The sequence below is a fragment of the Aspergillus heteromorphus genome (assembly GCF_003184545.1).
Source record: "Aspergillus heteromorphus CBS 117.55 chromosome Unknown BO70scaffold_27, whole genome shotgun sequence".
NCBI lineage: Eukaryota > Fungi > Ascomycota > Eurotiomycetes > Eurotiales > Aspergillaceae > Aspergillus > Aspergillus heteromorphus.
Genome location: NW_020290432.1, coordinates 442,228 through 463,603, shown reverse-complemented (window position 1 = coordinate 463,603; position 21,376 = coordinate 442,228). Strand labels below are relative to the sequence as shown.

The window sequence follows — 21,376 nt, the reverse complement described above, 5'->3', positions numbered from 1 at the left end:
GAGACCCTATCTAGATTCTAGTCTACACCTTTACCTCTGCCACGGTCTGAAGGTAACAATTATGTTTCCTGGGGACTTACCAAGCTTCTCAGGAGTTGTTCTTTGGGGGGGGGTAATTGCTTCGATTTCTTTTTTGTTAAGATCTACATCGGATTCTGCTGTCTTTGGCTGTTCATGCAGATTGAAGATGACTGATGATTGTATCGTGGTTGGTTTATTGATTCGGTGTAGTAGTAGCTTGAGTGGTATAGTGTATTAGTAGTGTAACTCTGGCTCTATGAGATGGATGTATGGATGTATGGATACTACTACCACTACTGTACTACACCCTCCACCCTCCACCCAGTCCTATCTGCTTTTACTTGCTGATAAGAATAATAGTAGTAGTTGTGCAATCGACCCATTCTTTACCTGTAACTGCTACAGTAATTGTCCAATTTCCATTCCCTTGAACCAACCAAAAAGATACACTTCATCATGAGGAAGCAGCCTGGGTTGTGTGCTGTTAACCACCCAACCAGATTATATAGTACTGCATGGTAGACAGATGTTTCATCCGATTTATACCTCCAGACTTCACCACGCCACACCCCAATGCAGCTAGCTCACTAGTAGCCAGTGTATTGTATCCAGACTCTATCGGGTCCGGTGAATGAGTCAGTCAGTCAGTCAGTCAGTCAAGAAGTCAAGAAGTCATCCCCTCCATATCCTGCGGGACCAGTTCGACCATATACCCATTCTGCAGTCGTAATCAATCAGTCAGTGTGTCATGGCAACAGTCAGTCAGTCAATTAAGGTGAATTCAGGCAGCCAGGCCTATAGATCCCCCTCCCATCCTATAGTATATAATATATATATCCCACACTCCATTCCCCCAAGTAGTCCAATCCTAGTACTTACCACTACCACCCCCTTCTCCCTCTCCACCCCCCAAGAAAACAAACAAACAACAAAAAAAAATAAAAAAAAAAAAGAAGAGAGAAGGAAATACTAACCGGATCCTCAACACACGCAATCCTCGCCCAAATCCGCAAAAACCCCCCCTGGAGCGCCTCGTGCGCGATCCCCCTACTCACCTCCCACTCACTAATCGGCACCGTCTCCCTGCCCACCTCCCCCAACTCCTTGATAACCCTGACCCCTTCCCCCCTCAGCCTCTCCACCGCCTCCCCAACATCCGGAACCGAGAAGCCAAGGTGGCCGAATCCGAGATTCGGAGGGATATTCCCGCTTGATACCTTTCCGTTATTATAGCCGGTGGGTGGAGCTGAAGCTGCAGTTGCAGTTGCAGTTGCATCTACAGCTCTGGAGGAAGGAGAGGAAGAATCGGTGGCGGCTGTGGCAGTGGTGACAACATTCTCCGAACCATGCATGTAATAAAACTCCAACAACCCCAACGTCCTCGTCAGGGTGGGGATATGGGCGGTGCGCTCGGCCCAGCGGGCCACGTCGGCGCGGTCGGCGTCGGTGGCCGGGTAGCCCAGGTAGTAGATGGTGAAGGGGCCGGCGTTGAGGGTGAAGACGGTGCGCATGCCCATGAGGTCGAGGTAGAAGTGCAGGGTGGAGGTGGGGTCGGTGGTGCGGAGCATGAAGTGGTTGAGGTGGTAGGATTTGGTGGCTGGTGGGGGGGGAAGGGGGTTTGATTCCCTTCTCCTGCTGCTTCGGATCCTCGTGGATGACCTCCTGGGAGGAGGACGCCTGGGGGGTTGTTGGTCGTCATTGTTTTGGGAGGAGGTGGAGGTGGAGGTTTGAGATGGGAGGGTTGGTGATGGGGTAACCGTAATTAATAGTCGTCTTATGGGGGTATATTGGGATGATCAAGATGAGATAGGCCGTGAAGCGACAGAACGATGATTAAGCTGGTTCTTGGTTTTGATTGTGGCTCTGACTTTGCCTTTGCCTTTGACCCCAATTCTGCCCCCAATACAACCGATTAAGCTGCCTCTCAAACGGATTCTTAATGGCCAGCTGTATCAGCAACGGGGGAATCTGGCCCAGGATCCAGAGCAAGAAAGGGGGCTCAGGCTCGGGCTCAGACTCAGGCGAGGGTGAGATCGAACAGAAAAGACACGTAAAGATCGACGTGGAGGTAAAACCAAAGAGGGTCACCAGATGCAGCACGAAAGTGATGTGCCGGATGTTGAACTCAAGGGTGATGGTGTTGGCATGGACCATCTCCATTGTAGATGATAGTAATAGCGATAGCAATAGGAAAATAAATGTTCTGACACAAAACTACAGGGTAATTTCTACTGGACAGCCATCCATGACTCAATCATGACCTGTACCTCGACGGCTGTTCGGGCCGGGGATTCCCACCACAGGGTTTGGATATTTGGATATTTGGATTGTGAACTTCTTTATGCCTGGCAGGTAGTGTACTGTAGTGTAGGATAGGATAGGATAGAAGAAGCCCTAAGATGTGGACTTTATTCTAGAGAATCCAGATGCAGGCAGGGACAGTGTCAACTGCTCCATCTCATATCGGGGATTGATGTCAGTCAAAACCCAGCAAAATCCCAGGCTTATCCAGCTGATTCCTTCTCTTTCCAGCTATTCCCAGCTATCCCAGAGTCATCTCAAGTAAAAAAGGTCTAGTCTGTCTGTCTGTCTGTCTGATAACAGTTTATATACTTTTCACCAACATCCCCAAAAACCAAGTCAGTGCTTCAAGCGTATCATGATAGTCCCATAAGCCTGAAAAAAGGTGCGGCCGGATTCATCCAGTTACCAAAAGCCCAGTAAATAGACAACTATTCACCGCTTCCCCCCTCAAACTCATCATCACTATCACTGTCCATCTGGTCCAGCATGCGGTCAATCTCATCGCCCGCCTGCGCTTCCAGACCAATCGACTGCCCGCGGAATCCGTATACCGGGCGCCCATGGTCCGCGCCGACATGTGAATCCTGGCTGCACGGCACGCGGGCATCCGATCCGCGCGAGTCGCTGCTGCTCTGGAAGGGCAGGTGACGCTGCGAGGGCTGCGAGGAGTGGTAGCCCGAGTGGGAGTGGCCCGGGCTGGACATGAAGAGCAGCGTCTCAATGGCGTCCTGCTCCATCGCGCTGCTGCCATTATACGGCGTCGGCGTCGGCGTCGGCGTGGAGGTGTTCTGGCTGGACGGCCGCAGCGGGGGCGTCCCCGGGACGAGCACTCGCTCTAGGTTTGCTGCTGGTCTGGACACCCCAAACTCCTGCTGCGAGTGGTGCCTGCGGTGCAGGAAAGGGGGGAAGTGCGTCGGCTTAGTCACCTCGTTGGGGTTCGGGCGGCGGCGTCGACTGCTGCTGCTGCCTGCGCTGGCGATGATGTCTGCTGGCGGGGCGAGTTTGGGGCGCGCCTGGACAGGGAGGTGTGGTTTCGGATCAGGTGGAGATGGCGATGCCTCTGCGGACCAGGCCACGGGGGATAGTCGGGCAGGGCCATTCAGAGGGTGGGTGTGGGAGGTTGGAGGCGGATTCAAGGCGACCAACTGTTGGGTTTCTGGCTCGCCCAGGGAGACCAGGTGCTCGATCTTGATCGGAGAGTCCGTGCTCGGGGATCGCGAGTGGCCGTGAGTGTGAGTCTTCCTGTTCTTCTCGATTTTGGCCGCGGCGTACGACAGCCGCGTGCGCAGGTGAACGGACAGCTACTCTGATCAGCACTGATGCGTCATGGCCCATGGTCACAGGGGTTGATTTACCGCTGCGATCTTGCTCTCCCGCGAAAGCGACCCGATGCTTCTCGATCGACGCCTCTCGACCCCTACCCCTACATGAGCCACGCCCGACGTATCCGAAAGACCCTTGGCGACGCCAGCTGCCGTCCTCTTCTGCCCGGCATTATCATCCGACGGGCTGCGCGGTGCTAATACCGGCGGACGGCGGTGGATACTGGAAGCCAACATGTCGGGCACGACCTGTCCATGCGTGGACGCGTGCACGCTCGTCCATGCAGGTTCTGACGGCACCCGGACGCGCGACGAGGGCAGTGTAGTGGAAGAATCCGGGGGCTCTTGCGGAATGGAGGCCAGCCCCGCGGGGAATGGAGAGTGGGAGGGGTGTCTCTGGTGCTTATATAGCGAGGGGTCTGGGTCGTCTGGCGACTTTACAGCCGGGTCTGACGATGACGCGCTGGTGTGCTCCAGGTCCGAATCGCTGGGAACTGTGAGGGGGTGGTTGCGGGCGGCTTCAGCATGCCGCGAATCCAGCTGCAGCGGAGAGTGGGAAGAGTGCATGTGTTGGCGCCCATCTAAGCGCGACGATCGGCTCATGCTGATGGAGCGGCGAGGGAGCTGCAACGGAACGGGATTCAACACGACGCTCGGATGTGGGGCTCGATCATTCCTCCGAAGCCAGCAGAAGCGGTTGCAGTCTATCTAGATGAGCTGTCAAGCCCACGGCCACTGAGCGATTGAGGCTGCAACCGCCCACCTGGCACCAGGTGGGATCCAGATGGGATTCCGGGACGCAGGCTGGCTGCTGGCTGCTGCAAGGGGCTGATCCGAGGAATCTACCCGCGCAAGGCGTGGGACAAACAAAGCCCGTTGCGTTGGTCTTTACTCCCGACGGCGGAGGCAGGGCCGGAGATCGCGAGGGAATGGAGGGGAGAATGCCATATGAAAGCAGGCCAGGCTACATGGGGAGGAATTGGCCGGCGAGGAAGCGATCTGGGCGCTGGCAGCCCACGGAGGGGGAAGATGGACAGGAATCCTGGGGGGAGGGGATCTGTTCGATCGACTTGCAGGAGGCGAAGGCGAGGACGAGACGAGACGAGACCGAAAGGCCGACGCGTTCGCGGCGCGGTCACGTGCTGTCAATACGGTACACGTGATCCCGCCCAGAATCCTCGGAGGCACTCGGAGGTACTCGGAGGTACTCGGAGTACTCGTGGAAACAACAATCTATTCCTGGTATAGAGCATCATGAGTAGTAGAAAGACAGATAGAAACAACACGGCCGACGATCGCATCGGCCAGGTAGGATTCAACGCCCGCCACCATGCAACATGTAGGTAGATACACATCGACATTATTCACAGTAACTTTTAACAATCCCAAAAAGCAACAACGGCCCTGCTTCACCGGCGCTTCTTGCCCCCTCCCCCTTCGCTGTCGGTGTTCTTGCGCTTCTTACCTTCGCGGCGCCAGTAGTCGTCGCGCTCCCTCTTCTCGCGCTCGGCCTTCTTCTCCAGCCCCTCCGCGACCTTGGCCCGGTACACCTTGCGGCGCTCCTCCTGCTTGACCGCGCGCTTGGCCTGCTTATCATTGCGCAGCGTGTTGAGCTTCTGCATGAGGTCCCGCGCCTTCTTCTCCTCGCCGCCCAGCACCACCGCCCGCTTCTGCATGTACGTCTTGTCCTTGCGGCCGCGCATCTTGGTGATCTGCGACTTGAAGGGAAGCTCCGCCGCCAGCTTGCGGGGCACGCGGAGCGGGTTGAAGTGGCGCTCCTGGCGCTCGATCGGGCGGTACTTCGATTCCTTGAGCAAGGGCGTGGGGATGCCCTTCTCGCGACGCACCTCGCCCGTCAGGCGCATCGCCTGCCAGCCGTTGTCGCCGGGCGTCTCCTCGTTCAGATCCAGCAGGTTCGTCACGGGGTTGTAGAAGCGGTGGGGCTTGATCGGGTACCAGGCTCGGAGGAAGACAATGTCGCTCATGAGGATCTTGTCCTCGAAGGTGGCACGGAAGCATCCCTCCGGCTTGCTGAGCGCACGCTTGATCTGACCCCGGATGCCGGACACGGTCCGGATCGATGCGCCTTCGAACTTGGCGATTTCGAGCGACGAGTTGAACATGTCCTTGATGAAGGCCGTGTTGCGGAAGATCTTGTACGCATGACCGGTGAGCTTGAGCTTCTTCACGATCTCCGTGTGCTCGTCGACGCTCAGCACCACACCGGTGGCGGCAATGCGGAACCCGGGGGCTTTGTTGGAGAAGGACTGCATGCAGCAGAAACCGGTGTTGGGCGCCACCAGAGGCCCGTAGAACGTGGCAAAGCAATGCATGTGTTCGGGCGTGTACTTGAGCATGCGGTTACGCGTCCGACTGTCCGAGGTGCTGTACATCGGCAACGTCTGGAAGCGGCGCCAGCCAAGCGAGAAGATGAGAGGGTCGTTGCTCTTGAGGATCTTCTTGTGCCAACGATGTCTCTTGATGCGGATCTGCACGTAGCCGAACCGGTCCTCCGTCGGTGCCAGTCCACCCACGATCACCGGATAACGGGGGTTGAACTTGGTGGAGAACTCGCAGGGCACGTTCTCAAGCACAATGCGCGCATAGGTTCCCGCCTTGAAGCCCTCCGCGCGAGCCCGCGCAGCCGGGTCGAGCAGGTCGAATTCGGCGCGGTTCACGTCGATCTGCTTTTGCATCTTGGCCTTCTGTGCATCGTACCAGTCATCCTCGCCGAACTCTTCCTCGCCCGTACCACCGGCCCCTCGTGAATTGTCCTTGGAGTTGCCGAACCCTTCACGGTCCTCTTCCTCGAATCGTAGCCGCAACTCCTCTTTCTTTTTCGCATTGCGTTCTCGCTCTGCATCCAAGTCCACAGGGCCGTCCTCCCGGGTTTCACCCTCGGCATCTTCTTCATCAGACAGACCGTGGAACTCCTCGCCGGTCTCCAGATCTTCGAACTCTCCATCGCCCTCATCATCCTCATCATCCTCATCAAAGTCATCGTCCGAGCCATCGCCATCGCCAGAAAGTTTGGCAGTGGAGAAGCGGGACCGCAGAGACTCGATCATCTCCTCGTCTTGCCACTTCTCTTCCAGCTTCTCGTAGTCGTATTCCGGGACGGCACGGTACTCCAATGCCTCTTCCAGCTCAACGTTGGTCTTTCGGAAAAAGGTATCGTCCTCTTCGCCTTCCTGGTCCTCCTCGTCGGGAGTCTCCACCTTGCCGCTCCATGTGCGGATCACATCAGCAGGCGTAATGGTTTCATCGTACAGCATGCGCGACAGGTCGGTGATGCGGAACTTGGGGCGTTTCGAGTGAAGGGCCTTGGCGTTGGCAAGCATGTTCTCCTTCCAGCGAACCTCACCCTCCTCGTCCTCGTCATCCTCCTCGTCGTCATCCTCGTCTTCATCTTCATCGCCGCTTTCCAGGATCTGATCTTCGACAGACGAGATGGAACCGAGATCCGAGTCCGAGTCGGCAAACTCAAGCTCGTCCTCCTTCTGGCGAACGTTGCCGTTCTGCCTCTCCTTGAAATTGGCCTCAAAGTCCGCGGGGGCAGAGGCATCAATTTCTTCATCGCTGCCGATCTCCTCATCCTCGTCATCATCCTCCTCATCCTCACCACTTTCAAACCCTTCGTCTTCTGACGCAGCTTTGTCTTCTCCATCCAGGAAGCGGACGCTTCGCTTCTGCTTCCGTCCAGCGGCCTCGTTGTCGTCATCCGCCTTTGCGATGGCTTCGCCGCCACGGAACAGACGCACACCGCTTTCCGCCTCTCCCAGGAGCCTGCGCTCACCCTGGAGACCAACCACCAGCTGTTCTCCGAGACCGCGGTCCTCATCGTCCTCCTCATCGTCCGAGCCGCGGTTGAAGTTGGAGGATTTGACATCAATGTACACAGCATCCTTGTCGACCAAGACACCACCGACGTCGGACATGGGCGCGAAAAGCAGCTTCTGCTTCTCTCCCAGTCTGCGCTTGGGCTTGCCGTTACTGGCCTTGGCGATCTGCTGATCCATGTGCGGAGTCGGGCACGGATCCGGGAGGGCCTCGATGCCAGAAACCGTCAAATCACCGACACCCGGGACGTGGACTCGCGCGCCTTGCGCGGAGAAATTAGTGCCGCGCAGATATCCGTAGAGCGCAACCGTGCGGTCGCATTTCGGGTTCTCTTCGATCAGAGTCGGCGGGGTGATGTCGAGGAAGCGATCCGCGAGGGCGTAGGGGTGGGAGTTACGCCAGATGAGGGGTCTGGGGTTCTTCATGACGGACAGGAAGCGGGACAAGTTGTGGATTTCGCGGTCCGGGTAGCGGCCGTTGACGACACCGGACAGGTAGAACAGCTTTGCGCCGTTGTAGAGCTCGCTCCAGAAGCGGTGCTTCAAGCGCTTCTTGGCGGCCTGCAGGGTGCTCTGCTTCTTGAAGAGATCCAGGTGGGTCAGAATGCCGAACACGTTTCCGGGCATACCGTGCGAGGAGAGGACGTTCAGGAACTCCATGGTCTCCATCTCGAAGCCGTAGTTTCCGTCAATCATCAGGAGCACGATGTCCGCGATCTTGGCCACGTCGACCATGCTGGCGAGGGAGTCGGAGGGGCATTCGAGGAACGTAAGCCGGCGTTTCTTGGATGTCACCACCGTCATCGGTCCGGTGGGGGTGCTTAAGGTCTGTTTCGTGTACCGACGGACCAAGGACTTGATCAGGGTCGTTTTTCCACTCTAGAAAACCACCTCGTCAGCATCACCACACCTCCAAAGCCCATCCATCCATCCATCCATCCATCACTCCCAAGTGTACTGTACTCACCCCTGGCGGTCCGACAATGGCAACAACAAGCGGAGGGGCCTCCTCCGGCAGGCGATCAACGAGGGGAACATGAAGTCTCTTTTCTTTGATCTAAACAGCAGCAAGGTATCAGTGACCGTCCTCGCCCAATCCACAGAACCAGAAACAGCAAAACACCCGGGCGCATAGGAGTATAGCCCGACATACATCATGAGATCTCGCTCCCGCCTTATTCAACTTTCCTGGATTCGAGAACGCAAAAGCCTTGGGATTCTGACCTAGACAGGACACCAAGTTTTATCAGTATGCAGTCCAGCCCGCGTAGCATCTCAACTCTTTAACAACTTACCCTCGTACTTCTTCTTCTCCTTTGCGGGGCGATGCGCCCTGTTCGCTTGCTGCTCCATCCTGGCAAAGACGAGGCTCTGCGAACCTCACTCACTCACGGAAAAAAGACACCTTCCCCCTGGTGAAGTGAGAAAAATTCGAGCAATCGCAATCGGCGAGCTGCTTGCCTCGTGGGTGGTCCAGAAGCTCGGCCTCTAAAATTATTATTTCCATTTTCTTCGCCGGGCGCCGCTTTCTTCCGAGCCGAGATTTCCGGCAGAAAAATGGGGGGCCGGGTGGGCGGTACAGGTTGCAGCCTCAGGCAGGTTTACGCAAGCGGGATGTACAGCCTCAGGCAGGAAATGCCATGACTAACGCGATGATGCCGTTAATTCGACTATCGCCGGCCCGGGGCCACGCGATAAGGGCTCAACCCCCACCAGATCGGGCCGATTTGGGCGTGCGGAATCATCCGGAGTTATCGCGACGACCCTCCTTGTCTGGAAACTGGCACGACAAAGCGGGGCAGGATGGGGCAGGATACGATAAGGAGCGCTGCGACTGCGAGGATCGGCTTGCGTATGCGGCAGCCTGAGCCATGTGCTATCTATCTATTAAAGCATGCGGTCCAGCGCTGGAGCGACGGATCCTCAGGTCTTAAGAGTTAACTTTCACTCGGACACTCTATACTATACTCTCTACATCGACCGTACCAGACAGACAAGATGACCACCGCACGTCGCCCTCCCCCGGCCTACCAGGCCTCTTCCGACTCCGCGATCTACGCGACCTCAAAGCTATACCGCTCTATCTCCGAGACGGCGAGCTCACCCTCGCAGCGCACCCTCGAATCGTCGTTCACGATCCGTCCCTGCTCGGGCCAGGCCTGGGTCGTACCAGCGGGACATATCTGCCGTCTGACGACGCCGAAGGGACCGCAGGTGGGCGACCTGAATATCTGGAACGCCAACAACCCGCGCGAACGACTCTGGGCGGCGCGCACGCGCCAGATCCACGCGTCTCACGTCTCTGTCGGCGACCGTTTGTGGTCGAACCTGCCGTACCTGCGGCCTCTGGTCTCGATCACGGGAGACTCGCTGGCAGGCGGCCAGCTGCATGAGGTTCTGGATGAGAGTGGCGCCCGGAAGGAGGGGAAGGGGTTCGGAACGACGCAATTCGGAGGCCGGGTCCACGATCTGCTGGGTACGCGGTGCGATCCGTATGTTAACCTGGTCATGGGGGGAGAGAGCTTCGACTACCACTGCCACTCGAACCTCACCCGGGCGGTTGTGCCGTATGGGCTGAACGAGCTGGACGTGCACGACGTGCTCAATGTTTTTCAGGTGACGGGGCTCACCGAGGAGGGGAAGTATTTCATGGAGACGTCGCCCGCGAAGCCGGGGGAGTATTTCGAGTTCTTTGCTGAGGTCGACGTGCTGTGTGCGCTGTCGGCGTGTCCGGGAGGTAAGCAGTCAAGTCATGGTGGCGAGATTCTTGAATAGCAAGTAAGGAAGGTACTGACTTCAGCGAAACAGGTGACCTGTCGAACTGGGGCTGGGAGGAGAAGGCGGACATGGGCGCTACCACCCGTCCTCTCGGGGTGGAAGTGTACCAGCTGGCTGATTCTAAAGTGCTGGAGGGATGGACGGCGCCGGAGAGTCCGAAGTACGCGGGCATGCACGGGATGAAGATGCCGCAGAGAGAACAGGACGGGTCGGGCCATGTTGGGCTATAGTCGCATAGCATGTGTCTAGTAATCAATCAATATGAAGAACACCCATCTCAACTATGCTTCTTTGAGGCTGACTTCGCTGCAGTGTAACGAGACGAGCAGATCTTGATAGGCGCGGAATGAATCCGTGTCCTGAGACGACGCATGGGTAGTCTAACAAGTAAAGGTCCAGAATCCAACCCCAACCCCAGCCCCACGGTCCGAGTGTCTGCAGGATGCGATGCTTTATCTCATGACAGCAGCAAGTCCCAGCAAGTCGGAGGGAATAGCTGCCACCCCGTGCGACGGGATGCTTGCTGCTTATCACGTACAGAGTCGGCCATTGGTGCTAACAAATCCCTCATCCGGGATGCTGGGCCAACACATGAGGCCCAGAAAATTCCCTCGCACAACAGACAGCTTGGATATAATCACTCTGTCTGTTCCTTATCTTATATTTCTTTCTAATAGACACCCATCGGATGAGTTTGCAGAGATAAGGAGTTGCACGATCATCTGGACGGCGTCCCACGGCTCGTATAGATGGCTTCAATCTGGCTATTCCCTAGGTGGGACAAACACGTGGGACCCGCGTTGAGGCAGCAGGAATGGGATGGCTCATAGGCTGGCTCGTCTTGTATAAGAAGGGTTCTGTCGTCCTGGTCGAGGTTTGTGAGAGGTGAATGGTGGAGGCGAATCTGACCTGACCACTGCGGACTGCTGCCTGCAGCTATTCACTCCAGCTAGTGTCTGCGGCGCTTTTCTGTCCTTTGTCTGCTCTTTGTCTGGCAATCTGACACCTACTCAACACAAAGACCAGTGATGCAAGATATGAGCTTTCGAGAAACCAAGATGGACCCAGATACAGAGGGATCTGTGGACCCAGCCGCACACGACAACATGGACGTCTCTGAAAAAGCCCTCAAGTCCCACGATCCAGTCTACAACATCCGCCCCTGGAACAATCATCTGGACCGGAGTCTTAGTAGAAGAACGACTATCGACGAAGACGATGACCCCGGTCTGCGCCGACCCGGCGACTACAAGCAGAAGCAGGTGTTCAGCGGGAAGATGCTGCTTTGGCTGGCATACCAGTCAATCGGGGTCATCTACGGCGACATCGGGACCAGCCCTCTGTATGTGTACTCGTCCACGTTCAGTGAGGCGCCCTCCCGTGAGGACCTGATCGGCGTGCTGTCCATCATCATCTGGAGCATTACCATGATGGTGACCGTCAAGTACATCTTCGTGATCCTTCACGCGGATAACGATGGGGAGGGGGGCACTTTCAGCACTTATTCCCTTCTCAGCCGCTATGTATGCCGGTTTCCCTCCATCCATCTCTCTCCATCGTGCACAGCCTGACCTCTCCAGATGAACATCACCCACCGCGACCCCCGAGAAGCCTCCCTCGTACAGATGAAGCGACATCTCTCGACCGACCTCGAACGCACGAGCCGCTACGCACGCCACAGCCTCGAGACCAGCAAGTTCGCGAAACGCCTCCTCAAAGTTGTAGGAGTACTCGCCGTGACAATGGTCCTCGCGGACGGACTCCTCACGCCCGCACAATCCGTGCTGGGTGCGGTCCAAGGCATCGAAGTCGTCTCGCCCAACATCTCCAAAAGCACAATAATCGGCGTGACAGACGCCATCCTGGTGATCCTCTTCCTCATTCAACCGCTCGGAATCACGCGCTTCACTTTCGCGTTTGCGCCCATCGTTATCATCTGGCTGGGCTTCAACGCCGTGTTCGGGATATACAACCTGGTCAAGTACGACGCCGGGGTGTTCGTGGCGTTCAACCCGGGAGAGGCATTCCACTTTCTAATCCGGAACGGAGAGTCGGGGTGGAGGATGCTCAGTGGCACCCTGCTTGCGTTTACGGGCGTCGAGGCCCTGTTTGCTGATTTGGGGGCGTTCAGTCGGAGGGCCGTGCAGATCAGCTGGCTGTGCTATACTTTCCCCTGTTTGCTGCTCGCGTATATTGGCCAGGCGGCGTATATCAGTGTGCATCCGGAGGCGTACTCGAATCCGTTCTATGAGGCGGCGCCGCCCGGGACGATCTATCCTGCGCTGGTAATTGCCATTCTGGCGGCGATTGTTGCTTCGCAGGCTATTATCACCGCGACATTCCAGGTATGTGCTGCCTGGAGTCTGTATAGCTGTTTAACAGGTTAGCCATCTAACACTCCTCCAGCTGCTAGCACAAGTCATGAAACTGTCATACTTCCCGCAGATCAAGGTGATCCACACGTCCGACATCTTCCACGGGCAGCTGTACGTGCCCATCGTGAACTGGATCTTAATGATCGGAACCATCCTGATCGCCACCATCTACAACAACGTACGTCCCCCCCTCTCCTATACAAATCTACCAACCCAACACTAACAAAAAAAAAAAAAACAGACGACCTCCCTCGGCAACGCCTACGGCGTCTGCGTAATCTTCGTAACCTTCTTCGACACCAGCATGGTAGCAATGGTCGCGATCTTCGTCTGGCGCGTCAGCCCCTTCCTGGTCCTCCTCCCCTGGCTCACCATCGCCTGCCTGGACGGCGCATACCTGTCGTCCGCACTCACAAAGGTCCCCACCGGCGCATGGTTCACCCTGGCGGTGGCCACCCTGCTAGCCCTCATCTTCCTATTGTGGCGCTTCGGCAAAGAACAACAATGGCTCTCCGAAGCCACCGACCGCTATCCCACCTCGCACTTCATCGCCCAAGCCCCTGACGGGAAAGTCCGTCTCACGCCCCGCTTCTCCAACATCCCACTGAGCACGACGCGCGGGGTGGGGATCTTCTTCGACAAGGCGGGCGAAACCACCCCCATCGTGTTCAGCCAGTTCGTGCTCAAGTTGACGGCCGTGTTTGAGGTCATGATCTTTTTTCATCTCAGGCCGATTGAGGTCCCCTCTGTGCCGTTGGAGGAGCGCTATGCGGTTTCGAAGCTCGCCGTCCCGAATTGTTATCGTCTGGTCGTGAGGTATGGGTATAATGATGAGATTATTTCGCCGGATTTGGCCAGGACCGTGACGGAGCAGGTTAGGGGGTATTTGGTTGAGAGGGGGTTCGGGAGGGGGCAGGGACATAGGAGTGGAGAGGGAGGTGGTGCGAAGCAGATCGACGCAGATGCGAGTGCGAGTGCGAGTGCGAGTGCGAGCGAGATTCAATCAAGTCGGGATCCGGATCTCAATCCAGATGCCGACGCAGCTGCAGACGAACCCATCTCTGTGTCCGAAGAAACAAGCACCGACCCGCTAGCCCGCCTCGAGAAGGCGTACGCACACAACGTACTCTACATCACAGGCAAAGAACAAATGAGGATCAGAAAAGGCACGAATATCTTCCGAGGACTGGTGCTGTGGATTTTCCTGTGGATTCGGGATAACACGCGCGCGAAGATTGCGTCGTTGGGGTTGGAGGCGGAGAGGGTGATTGAGGTGGGGTTTTTGAAGGATATCTAAGTGAGGGTGGAGTGATTGCCAGGACTCGGGGGATGGGAGAGTTGATTAGGAGGGCATTGATGGTTGGTTGGCTGGTTGGTTGTTTCTCTTGTGATTGTGATTGTGATTGGCCGGTTATGTACATAATGCTGGGGTTGAGGGGCATAGTATAAGGTGATTTTCAAAGGGGATGCGATAGGTATTGGTGCTGTGCATGTGTTCCCTGGTTCAATCTTACCAGATACTTGGGATCACAATGAACACACTACACCATAGGCAGATAATGAAGTCCCATCGAATACAGCAAAAGTTAATAATCTCGATCGGGACACAGGAGGAGTGGTATGTAATACACGACCACCCGTGCAATACGACCGCAGATTAGTATCCAGTGCTTTATATCAAGGCCTATTCAGTCCAAGTGAAGTGCATAGTCTCCAATCCAGCAAGTCACCAAATCAAATCGGTCCGATCCCAAACGCATCATTACCCAGCGACAGCTTTCATAGGTCTGTTGCGAAGCATCAGAAGTGTGCGACTTACTGTTATGCCGACGGGCTTATAATAAAACAGACACAAGGATTTATAAAGATGATCTTATAAACTCTTTTATTTATTTATTCTTTTATGATTCTCTCTTATCTTGCTCTTAACTCTTAATGAGTTCTCTTGATTTATCCTTGATTATCTGCTGGGTCCTTCTTTACTCCTTTCATAGTAAAAGTACACTAATCTTCTCCAGTCTCATTCATACTTCATAGTATACATAATACCGATATTCGCCGCACTAATCACCAAAACCACCAAAGCCAACAACTAAGCAGCCATATAAAATCACATCGAGATATTACATACCAAAATAAAACAAGTACTGACCAGACATCTCATACGGGCTTCTTTACTGCCAAACATACAAGTGCTTTCCTGTTTCCTCAGTTGCATGGATACGGCAATGGCAGACACTCTCAACCAATCACGCCCCGAATCAGTGCACATCCAAGAAATGCCAAGAAACAGCACAAAATGCTGGCGACCGGACACCGAACTGAGGAGATACGGGAGGCACAGCGCCCGAAAGCGCAAGAAAGTGCCCATACACCGTAGAAAGGAGGACTGCGTTATGAATATGAATCTTCCATCCCGTTCCGCCAGACTCCTGAAAAAGAAAATTATCAGCGCTATAGAGTCTCTCCAGTGCATGGATGTACCTGTTTTTTTTTAAAAAAAAATTTTTTTTCTGTCAGAGTACTCTGTAGATCCTCAATCGATGATGCAATTCCAGATGGCGCGAGGGACAGGTTTCACGTGACTGCCCCTCGCGGGATAGCGTCATCGGGCATGCGTCATTGCCGCGGTCGACCGCTGTGCCCCGTCCGTCGAGATGCATGCAGGGTGGGGTGTAAACACCGAGTGCGACTGAAGGGTAGGGAATGGGGGTGATGGCGCAAGTGGACGCTGTCAGTCACGGCACACGGAGGAGAGGCGTGAAGCAGCAGCAGCAGTAGTAGTAGTAGTACACAGCCCCTCCCCTCTAGCGTTAGAGGGAATCATCAGAAGAAGAATCATGTTGACTGCCTTATCAGCGGTGGGATTGAGTCACCCCCGCAGAGGGGGGTGCCTAGCAGCAGCCGCCGCGAGTATAAAGCTGTGCCTCGTCCCACCCTGGCAACCCTTTTCTTCTGTAGTACATACGACGTCCACCTGCCACTTTCACTTCCACCCGTCCGTGCTTCAGACACCTACGCTTCCACGCTTCCACCACACCACGCCCATCAACATGCCTTTCTACAACGTATGCTACGCTTCCTCGTCCTCTTTGCATCCCGACCAAAGCTAATGCTGGTTTAGGTTACCCTCAAGAAGGACTCCCCCCCCGAGGAGCTCCAGAAGTGAGATCTCCACCCCCTGCTCCCATCCTCTGCCATCCTCTGCGAATGATTCTGACTGAGATCTTGTCTCCAGGGCCAAGGACAAGGCCGTCGAGCAGGGCGGTTCCATCAAGCACGAATACACCCTGATCAAGGGCTTCACGTAAGACCTGCCTGACCCGCCGCCCCGCGTCCACCCGCGTCCACCCGCGTCTCACTGCAGCCCCGATACCCAAGAAATCCCAGCTAACAACCCCCTCTCCCCCCCTAGTGTTGAATACCCCGCCGACCACGTCTCCGTCCTGGAGTCCTCCGACCACATCCACGTCGAGCAGGACGGCGAGGTCTCGATCCAGTAGATCCGCGCTGGCCGTCGCTGACTGGCCGGCACAACACAATGAATAGTTGATCGCCGGGGAGGCTTCGATGTTCCGATGGCATTTTCTTCTTTGTTCTCGTCTCGTCTTCTCTCGTCTAGAAGATGCCGATGTTTCGCATGTACGAATTACGATAGTCCTGTAGCAGGGGCGGTCTTGTGAGTCCAGATCTGCTGTGCGGTTTCTGGTCTAAACGGGGCGGTTCTTGTGATGTTATGCAATAGTATTTACCTACTACCATACCTTTCGACCGACGTGCTTGTAATTCTCATTCTATTCCCCTTCCCCATATAATTTTTCTCACTTTCTTCCGGCCCTTATCTTTTGTTACTTGAGTTTCTCGATAGTCGATCCAGATGACCTCATTTATCACCGTATGACCAGCCGAAACAGGATTTGCAGCCTCACTGCAGGCCGAGCCGCGATTAGCGTGAGATAACCCCGCTGTCTGAGCGCGATCAGTCCGTCCTGTGAGGGATGGGCGTCTAGAGACACAGGAATGCCGATGACCCGCCAACTGGCAAACCCCACCGCACGTGACCCACCGATCACGTCTGGCCAGTGAGGTCATCGATGCTGCGACACTCGCGCCGAAAGACGGACGGACGGCCAGCCAGGACCAGCCATGGCAATAATGATACGAGGACTTCCGACACGATCAGGGGGAGGGGGAGCAATACCTCGATACACACGCGTGCCAACTACTGTCCCACACAAACGCCTCCTCTCGTCCACACCGCCGCACCTCCAAAGCACGACCCGCCACCCCTTCGCGTACGGGGCCAACGATGAAGTCGCACGTCTGGCAGCGAGTCGACGCCGCCCATTGACCCTCGCCGACCTGCTCAAGTACGCCTCACGATCCCCTCCAGACCACCCCACTAACCCTGCAGACACGGCCGCCCGCCCCTATCGAAAGATGCGCTGCTCGCGTCCGCAAACTTCACCCTCTCGCTCCTCCCCGCCCGCCTCGCCTCCCGGATCGAAGCCCTCCGCAACCTCCCCTTCATCGTGGTGTCGAACCCGCACGTCTCCAAGATCTACAACAACTACCTACACTCGCTCTCCACTCTGCTCCCCTACCAGCAACGCCAAGTCACCACCCTCGAGGAAGAGACCCAGTTCGCCGAAGTCCTCGCCGACCTCGTACACACCCACACAAACACCATCCCCATCCTCGCCCGCGGCTTCCTCGAATGTCGCCGCTACATCGACCCCACGGACGTAACCCGCTTCCTGGACACACATCTGCGCGCGCGGATCGGCACGAGGCTGATCGCGGAGCAGCATCTGGCGCTGCACTTCGCGTCGCATCCGCTGGGCGACGTGGCCGGGGAGCAGCGCTCGCGGAATAACAACAACAACAATAACAACAACAAGGACGCGCCGCCCTCAAACTACATCGGGGTGATCGACACCGCACTCCAACCCGCGCGCATCGTCCGGTCCTGCGAAGACTTCGTCGGCGAGATCTGCGAGCTGAAGTACGGGGTGCGCCCCCGGGTAAACATCGGCGGACAGCCCGACGCATCCTTCGCCCACGTCCCAGTGCACGTGGAATACATCCTCACGGAGCTGCTCAAGAACGCCTTCCGGGCTGTCATCGAGAACGGAAACGAGAGCGAACCCATCGAAGTCACCATCGCCGCCGCGCCGGACGTCGTCCCCGTGACCGCGGCCGTGCGGCCCCGCGAGCGCAACACCAGTACCCCGCAATCCGACTCCGATGTCGGGTTCCAGATGGATACGGTCGTGGGCACGGCCGACGCAAACGAGTCCATCAAGTGCTGGACGCCGTCGTCGCAGAGTATCACCATCCGCATCCGAGATCGCGGCGGCGGCATCCCCCCCGACGTCGTGCCGAATGTCTGGTCGTATAGTTTCACCACGTTCTCCGATATCGAGGACGGGGCGGCCGAGAATGGCGGCATGGATGCCCTGAATACTATTGCCTCGAGTGGTGGGCATTTGAGTAGTATTGCCGGTCTGGGGTATGGGTTGCCGTTGAGTAGGGCCTATGCCGAGTATTTTGGCGGTAGTATTGCCATTCAGAGTCTTTGGGGGTGGGGGACGGATGTTTATTTGACCTTGCAGGGAGTGGGGAAGGATAAGTAGGTGGTGGGTGGTGGTTGAGTGATGAGTGAGTGAGTGTGAAGCGAGAGGGGTGGGGGGGGGGGGTTCTACATCAATAAGACTGGCTGGTCTGGCCCATTCTTCCCACTCACTTCTTCCTATCCCCCCTCTTGCACTCAAAATACATATACATAAGAAAGAAAACCAGACACCGACCCAACCAAACACAAAACATCCATAACCAAAAGAGTTATATATTCCAAAATCTCATCTCATCTCAAAAAGCACGCTATCATATCATATCATATCAACAAACCCACAAGCCCAAGCCCAAGCCCGAGCCCGAGCGCAAATCAAATAATGGCCCTTCGCAAGATATATGCAATACTGAGATTTCCCTCCCATCCTCCATCCATCCTCTTTTCTTTCTTTCTTTCTTTCCTTTATTTGTTCCCCTTCTTCTAACGGTTGATCTAAAACCCACCGGCGCCCCTCACCCTCTGCACCGCGCCCACGGCGCCCTTCGCCCAACTGAAATGACCCGGGTCCACGCCGATGGAGCCGGGCGGAAGCTCGTTGGTCTCGGGATCATGCCAGCAGCCGTCTTCGGGGCTGACGGCGCCGTAGATCGCCGTGTTTTGGTTGCGGTCGATGGCGTCGCGCCAGGCGCGGCAGATCAGCGGCGAATCGAGGAGGAAGTTGACTTCTTGGCTGTGGTAGAAGGATTGGGTGTCGAGGTTGCCGTTTCCTATTATTTTGGTTTGGTTGTTAGATTTAGCTAGGTTGGGGGGGTTTTTTTTTATTTTTTCTTTTTTGCGGCGGGAGGTAAACATACCTTGAATAGCAACCGCCTCATCAATAATCATCAACTTGATATGACAGCTTCTGCGCTTGAATTTGTTATGAATGGGGTGTGTCTGGTCCTTCGCGACGTAATTGTGGATCCGGAGGCGAGAGCGCTGCTCGTCCGTCTCCATCGCCTTGTACATGCGGTGGGCGACCATTTCGTTGGTCCCGTTCTGGAAGGGCAGCAGCTCGCCCGCGTCGTTGTAGCCCAGACACAGGTAGGCAGTCACAGTAACGCCGCGGTTCCGGACGGCGTCGATAAGGGCGAGGATGATGGGTTCGGCGTTCATGTTGGGGGTCTGGATGAAGATGGTGCGCTGGGCGTTGTTGATCGCCGCGAGGAAGCTGCTGTTTTGCGGCGTGTGGACGGAGGAGTGGTTGGGGGCGCCCCAGGGTTCGCGGTTGACGACCGCCATGGGGAAGGGGTCGTGTGGGGGAAGGACCAGGTAGGGCTCCATGAGGAGTTCTTGTGTGCTTTCCGGGGCGTCGGCCGTGTGATCTGTTTGGATGGTCGTGTCTGGGGGGTTGGGTTAGTCCTGGCGATAATGGTGGTATTCCGGGGGGAGGGTTGGGGACATACTCAGTCGACGCGTCACAGCGTCAATCCGTCTCTCTCCCTCGCGAGGCTGCAGCAGGCCGTTCATGCGCTGGGCCTCTCGTCGAATGTCCGGGTCGTAGTGCTCGTCCTGGACGGTCAGCTCGGGCAGGGGCTCCGGGTCCGGGGCGTCGTAGTCGGGCTGCTGGGAGGTGTGGCAGGGGATGGGGGCGCCGGTGGCCGGGGATGAGAGCATGGGCAGCGGGGGCTCCAGCGGGCGGCCCCACGAGATCAGGGCCGTGTCGTACAGGCCGTCGACGATGGGGCCCTCGACGTGCTGCATCATCTCCAGGTTGTCGTTGTCCTGGACGTTGCTGCTCTGCAGCAGGCCGATGCGGCGGTCGATGACCATGAACTTGGAGTGGAAGGTGCCGAAGATGGGGCGGTGGTAGTTGACGACCTGCAGGTCGATGTTCGGGATCTCCTCGTGGGAGGGCAGGTGGACCTTGTCGTTGGTGTACTTCTTCTCGGGGACGGGGAGGTGGTTCTCAAAGACCTGCTGGGGGTCGCCGCGGTCGTAGACCATCTTGACGATGACCTTGGTGCCGCGCTCGCCGGCGCGACGCGACAGCTCGCGGAAGGCGTTGGTGACGAGGGTCGAAGCGTCGGAGTGGATCCAGAAGTTGGTGGCCAGGAAGACTTCTTTTTCGGCGCGCACGATGCAGTTGGCCATGTGGCGGCAGAGATCGGGCAGAGGCGCGATGATGGTCAAGGGCACGACGCCCGTGCTGCCCATCAGCGGCGGCGACACGACTCCCGTCATCGGGTTCTTTTCCAGCGCGCACAACGCATCGTGGTAGATCTGGATTGTTTTGAAACTGGTGAGCGATCTATCCGACCGTGAAGAGGCAGGTGGGGGCTGACCTTCAGGAACAATTCGCTCGGTTGCGAATCTCCCCACTTGCCACACTCGATCACTCTTTGTAGCTCGTGAGCGTCCTCCTCTTTGGTTTCTGCGTGTTTCGTCGCTTTGCGATCATGGTACAGGTGCTGGAAGACCTTGGGAGGGGACTGCGAGGGATCGCGCAGCAGCTCGGAGGTGACGGTCTTGTCGTCGTGACAGAGCTCGTAGACGGTGTCGGACAGCATGGCGTAGCGGACGCGATTGGGACTCAGCGGCTGGCGGGAATACCAGAAGACAAACGAAGTCAGCGTCAGCGAGGCGAAGGCAACGGCGAGATTAAGAGTATTAATAGGGGGGCCCCAAGTGGATTCGGCGGCGGCCCTCCATTCGGGCATAGCCATCGTCAAGGTGGATCTTGGATGACTGACTGGCTGGCAATGACGTATCGCGGAGGGGGAGGAAGTGGTGGTGGTGGTGGTCAGACTATTTTCACTATGGCCGATCGAATCAAAATCTGATTAGCATGAGATTCCTATGTTACGTGGTTTGGTTGATTATAAGCAATGATGCTGGCTGGAATGACGAAACGGTCCCTGGCCCTCGACGTCATGGCGATTCCATCAACAATTAATATTGTTTGATTGATAGACAACGGCCGAGTGCCGGGAAGATCCACCGGCTATCCTCTTGGCTCGCAAAACAAGCTCCTGCAGGCCATGGATGGCGAGTAAGGCTGATGGTGGCTGCGTCTAGCCAGGTTGCGAGAGAGAGTGTGTGTGAGAGTCTGGATGGTGCCTGAGGGTGGAATCGATACCCCGCGTTCAATATTTTTATTTCCCTCCAACTCGACTTCCCTCC

At 56.5% G+C, this 21,376-nt stretch overlaps 8 protein-coding genes across 8 annotated transcripts; 4 read left to right on the top strand and 4 right to left on the bottom strand.

Moving 5' to 3' along the window:
• Window positions 1-569: 569 nt before the first annotated feature.
• On the bottom strand, window positions 570-1,720 carry BO70DRAFT_389607 (putative lactoylglutathione lyase (Glo1); the record flags this gene model as incomplete). Its single annotated transcript, XM_025546091.1, has 4 exons — window positions 570-739; window positions 996-1,238; window positions 1,356-1,618; window positions 1,681-1,720. 4 exons carry the CDS (start codon window positions 1,718-1,720, stop codon window positions 686-688), a joined length of 600 nt encoding a protein of 199 aa, XP_025396352.1. The 3' UTR covers window positions 570-685.
• Window positions 1,721-2,753: 1,033 nt separating this feature from the next.
• Window positions 2,754-3,884, bottom strand: BO70DRAFT_373623 (uncharacterized protein; the record flags this gene model as incomplete). The annotated part of the gene is made up of 2 exons (XM_025544924.1): window positions 2,754-3,626; window positions 3,681-3,884. 2 exons carry the CDS (start codon window positions 3,882-3,884, stop codon window positions 2,754-2,756), a joined length of 1,077 nt encoding a protein of 358 aa, XP_025396351.1.
• Window positions 3,885-4,950: 1,066 nt separating this feature from the next.
• BO70DRAFT_321212 (GTPase BMS1) lies at window positions 4,951-8,839 on the bottom strand (the record flags this gene model as incomplete). The annotated part of the gene is made up of 4 exons (XM_025540505.1): window positions 4,951-8,365; window positions 8,454-8,543; window positions 8,640-8,710; window positions 8,782-8,839. 4 exons carry the CDS (start codon window positions 8,837-8,839, stop codon window positions 5,057-5,059), a joined length of 3,528 nt encoding a protein of 1,175 aa, XP_025396350.1. The 3' UTR covers window positions 4,951-5,056.
• A 451-nt stretch (window positions 8,840-9,290) lies between these two features.
• BO70DRAFT_321209 (urea carboxylase-associated family protein) lies at window positions 9,291-10,534 on the top strand. The gene is made up of 2 exons (XM_025540504.1): window positions 9,291-10,223; window positions 10,295-10,534. Exons 1-2 carry the CDS (start codon window positions 9,485-9,487, stop codon window positions 10,492-10,494), a joined length of 939 nt encoding a protein of 312 aa, XP_025396349.1. The 5' UTR covers window positions 9,291-9,484; the 3' UTR covers window positions 10,495-10,534.
• A 445-nt stretch (window positions 10,535-10,979) lies between these two features.
• BO70DRAFT_365156 (potassium transporter 5) lies at window positions 10,980-14,300 on the top strand. Its single transcript, XM_025543995.1, has 4 exons — window positions 10,980-11,787; window positions 11,845-12,609; window positions 12,671-12,817; window positions 12,881-14,300. Exons 1-4 carry the CDS (start codon window positions 11,323-11,325, stop codon window positions 13,934-13,936), a joined length of 2,433 nt encoding a protein of 810 aa, XP_025396348.1. The 5' UTR covers window positions 10,980-11,322; the 3' UTR covers window positions 13,937-14,300.
• A 1,392-nt stretch (window positions 14,301-15,692) lies between these two features.
• BO70DRAFT_399445 (uncharacterized protein) lies at window positions 15,693-16,142 on the top strand (the record flags this gene model as incomplete). Its single annotated transcript, XM_025546860.1, has 4 exons — window positions 15,693-15,707; window positions 15,764-15,804; window positions 15,878-15,946; window positions 16,055-16,142. The coding sequence occupies 4 exons, from the start codon at window positions 15,693-15,695 to the stop codon at window positions 16,140-16,142; spliced, it is 213 nt and encodes a 70-aa protein (XP_025396347.1).
• Window positions 16,143-16,794: 652 nt separating this feature from the next.
• On the top strand, window positions 16,795-18,275 carry BO70DRAFT_342886 (alpha-ketoacid dehydrogenase kinase family protein; the record flags this gene model as incomplete). The annotated part of the gene is made up of 2 exons (XM_025541394.1): window positions 16,795-17,009; window positions 17,054-18,275. The coding sequence occupies 2 exons, from the start codon at window positions 16,795-16,797 to the stop codon at window positions 18,273-18,275; spliced, it is 1,437 nt and encodes a 478-aa protein (XP_025396346.1).
• A 229-nt stretch (window positions 18,276-18,504) lies between these two features.
• On the bottom strand, window positions 18,505-21,295 carry BO70DRAFT_365153 (IQ calmodulin-binding motif protein). Its single transcript, XM_025543994.1, has 4 exons — window positions 20,539-21,295; window positions 19,660-20,476; window positions 19,069-19,596; window positions 18,505-18,981 (listed from the first exon to the last, which is right to left on the bottom strand). Exons 1-4 carry the CDS (start codon window positions 20,917-20,919, stop codon window positions 18,707-18,709), a joined length of 2,001 nt encoding a protein of 666 aa, XP_025396345.1. The 5' UTR covers window positions 20,920-21,295; the 3' UTR covers window positions 18,505-18,706.
• Between the last annotated feature and the right edge of the window lie 81 nt (window positions 21,296-21,376).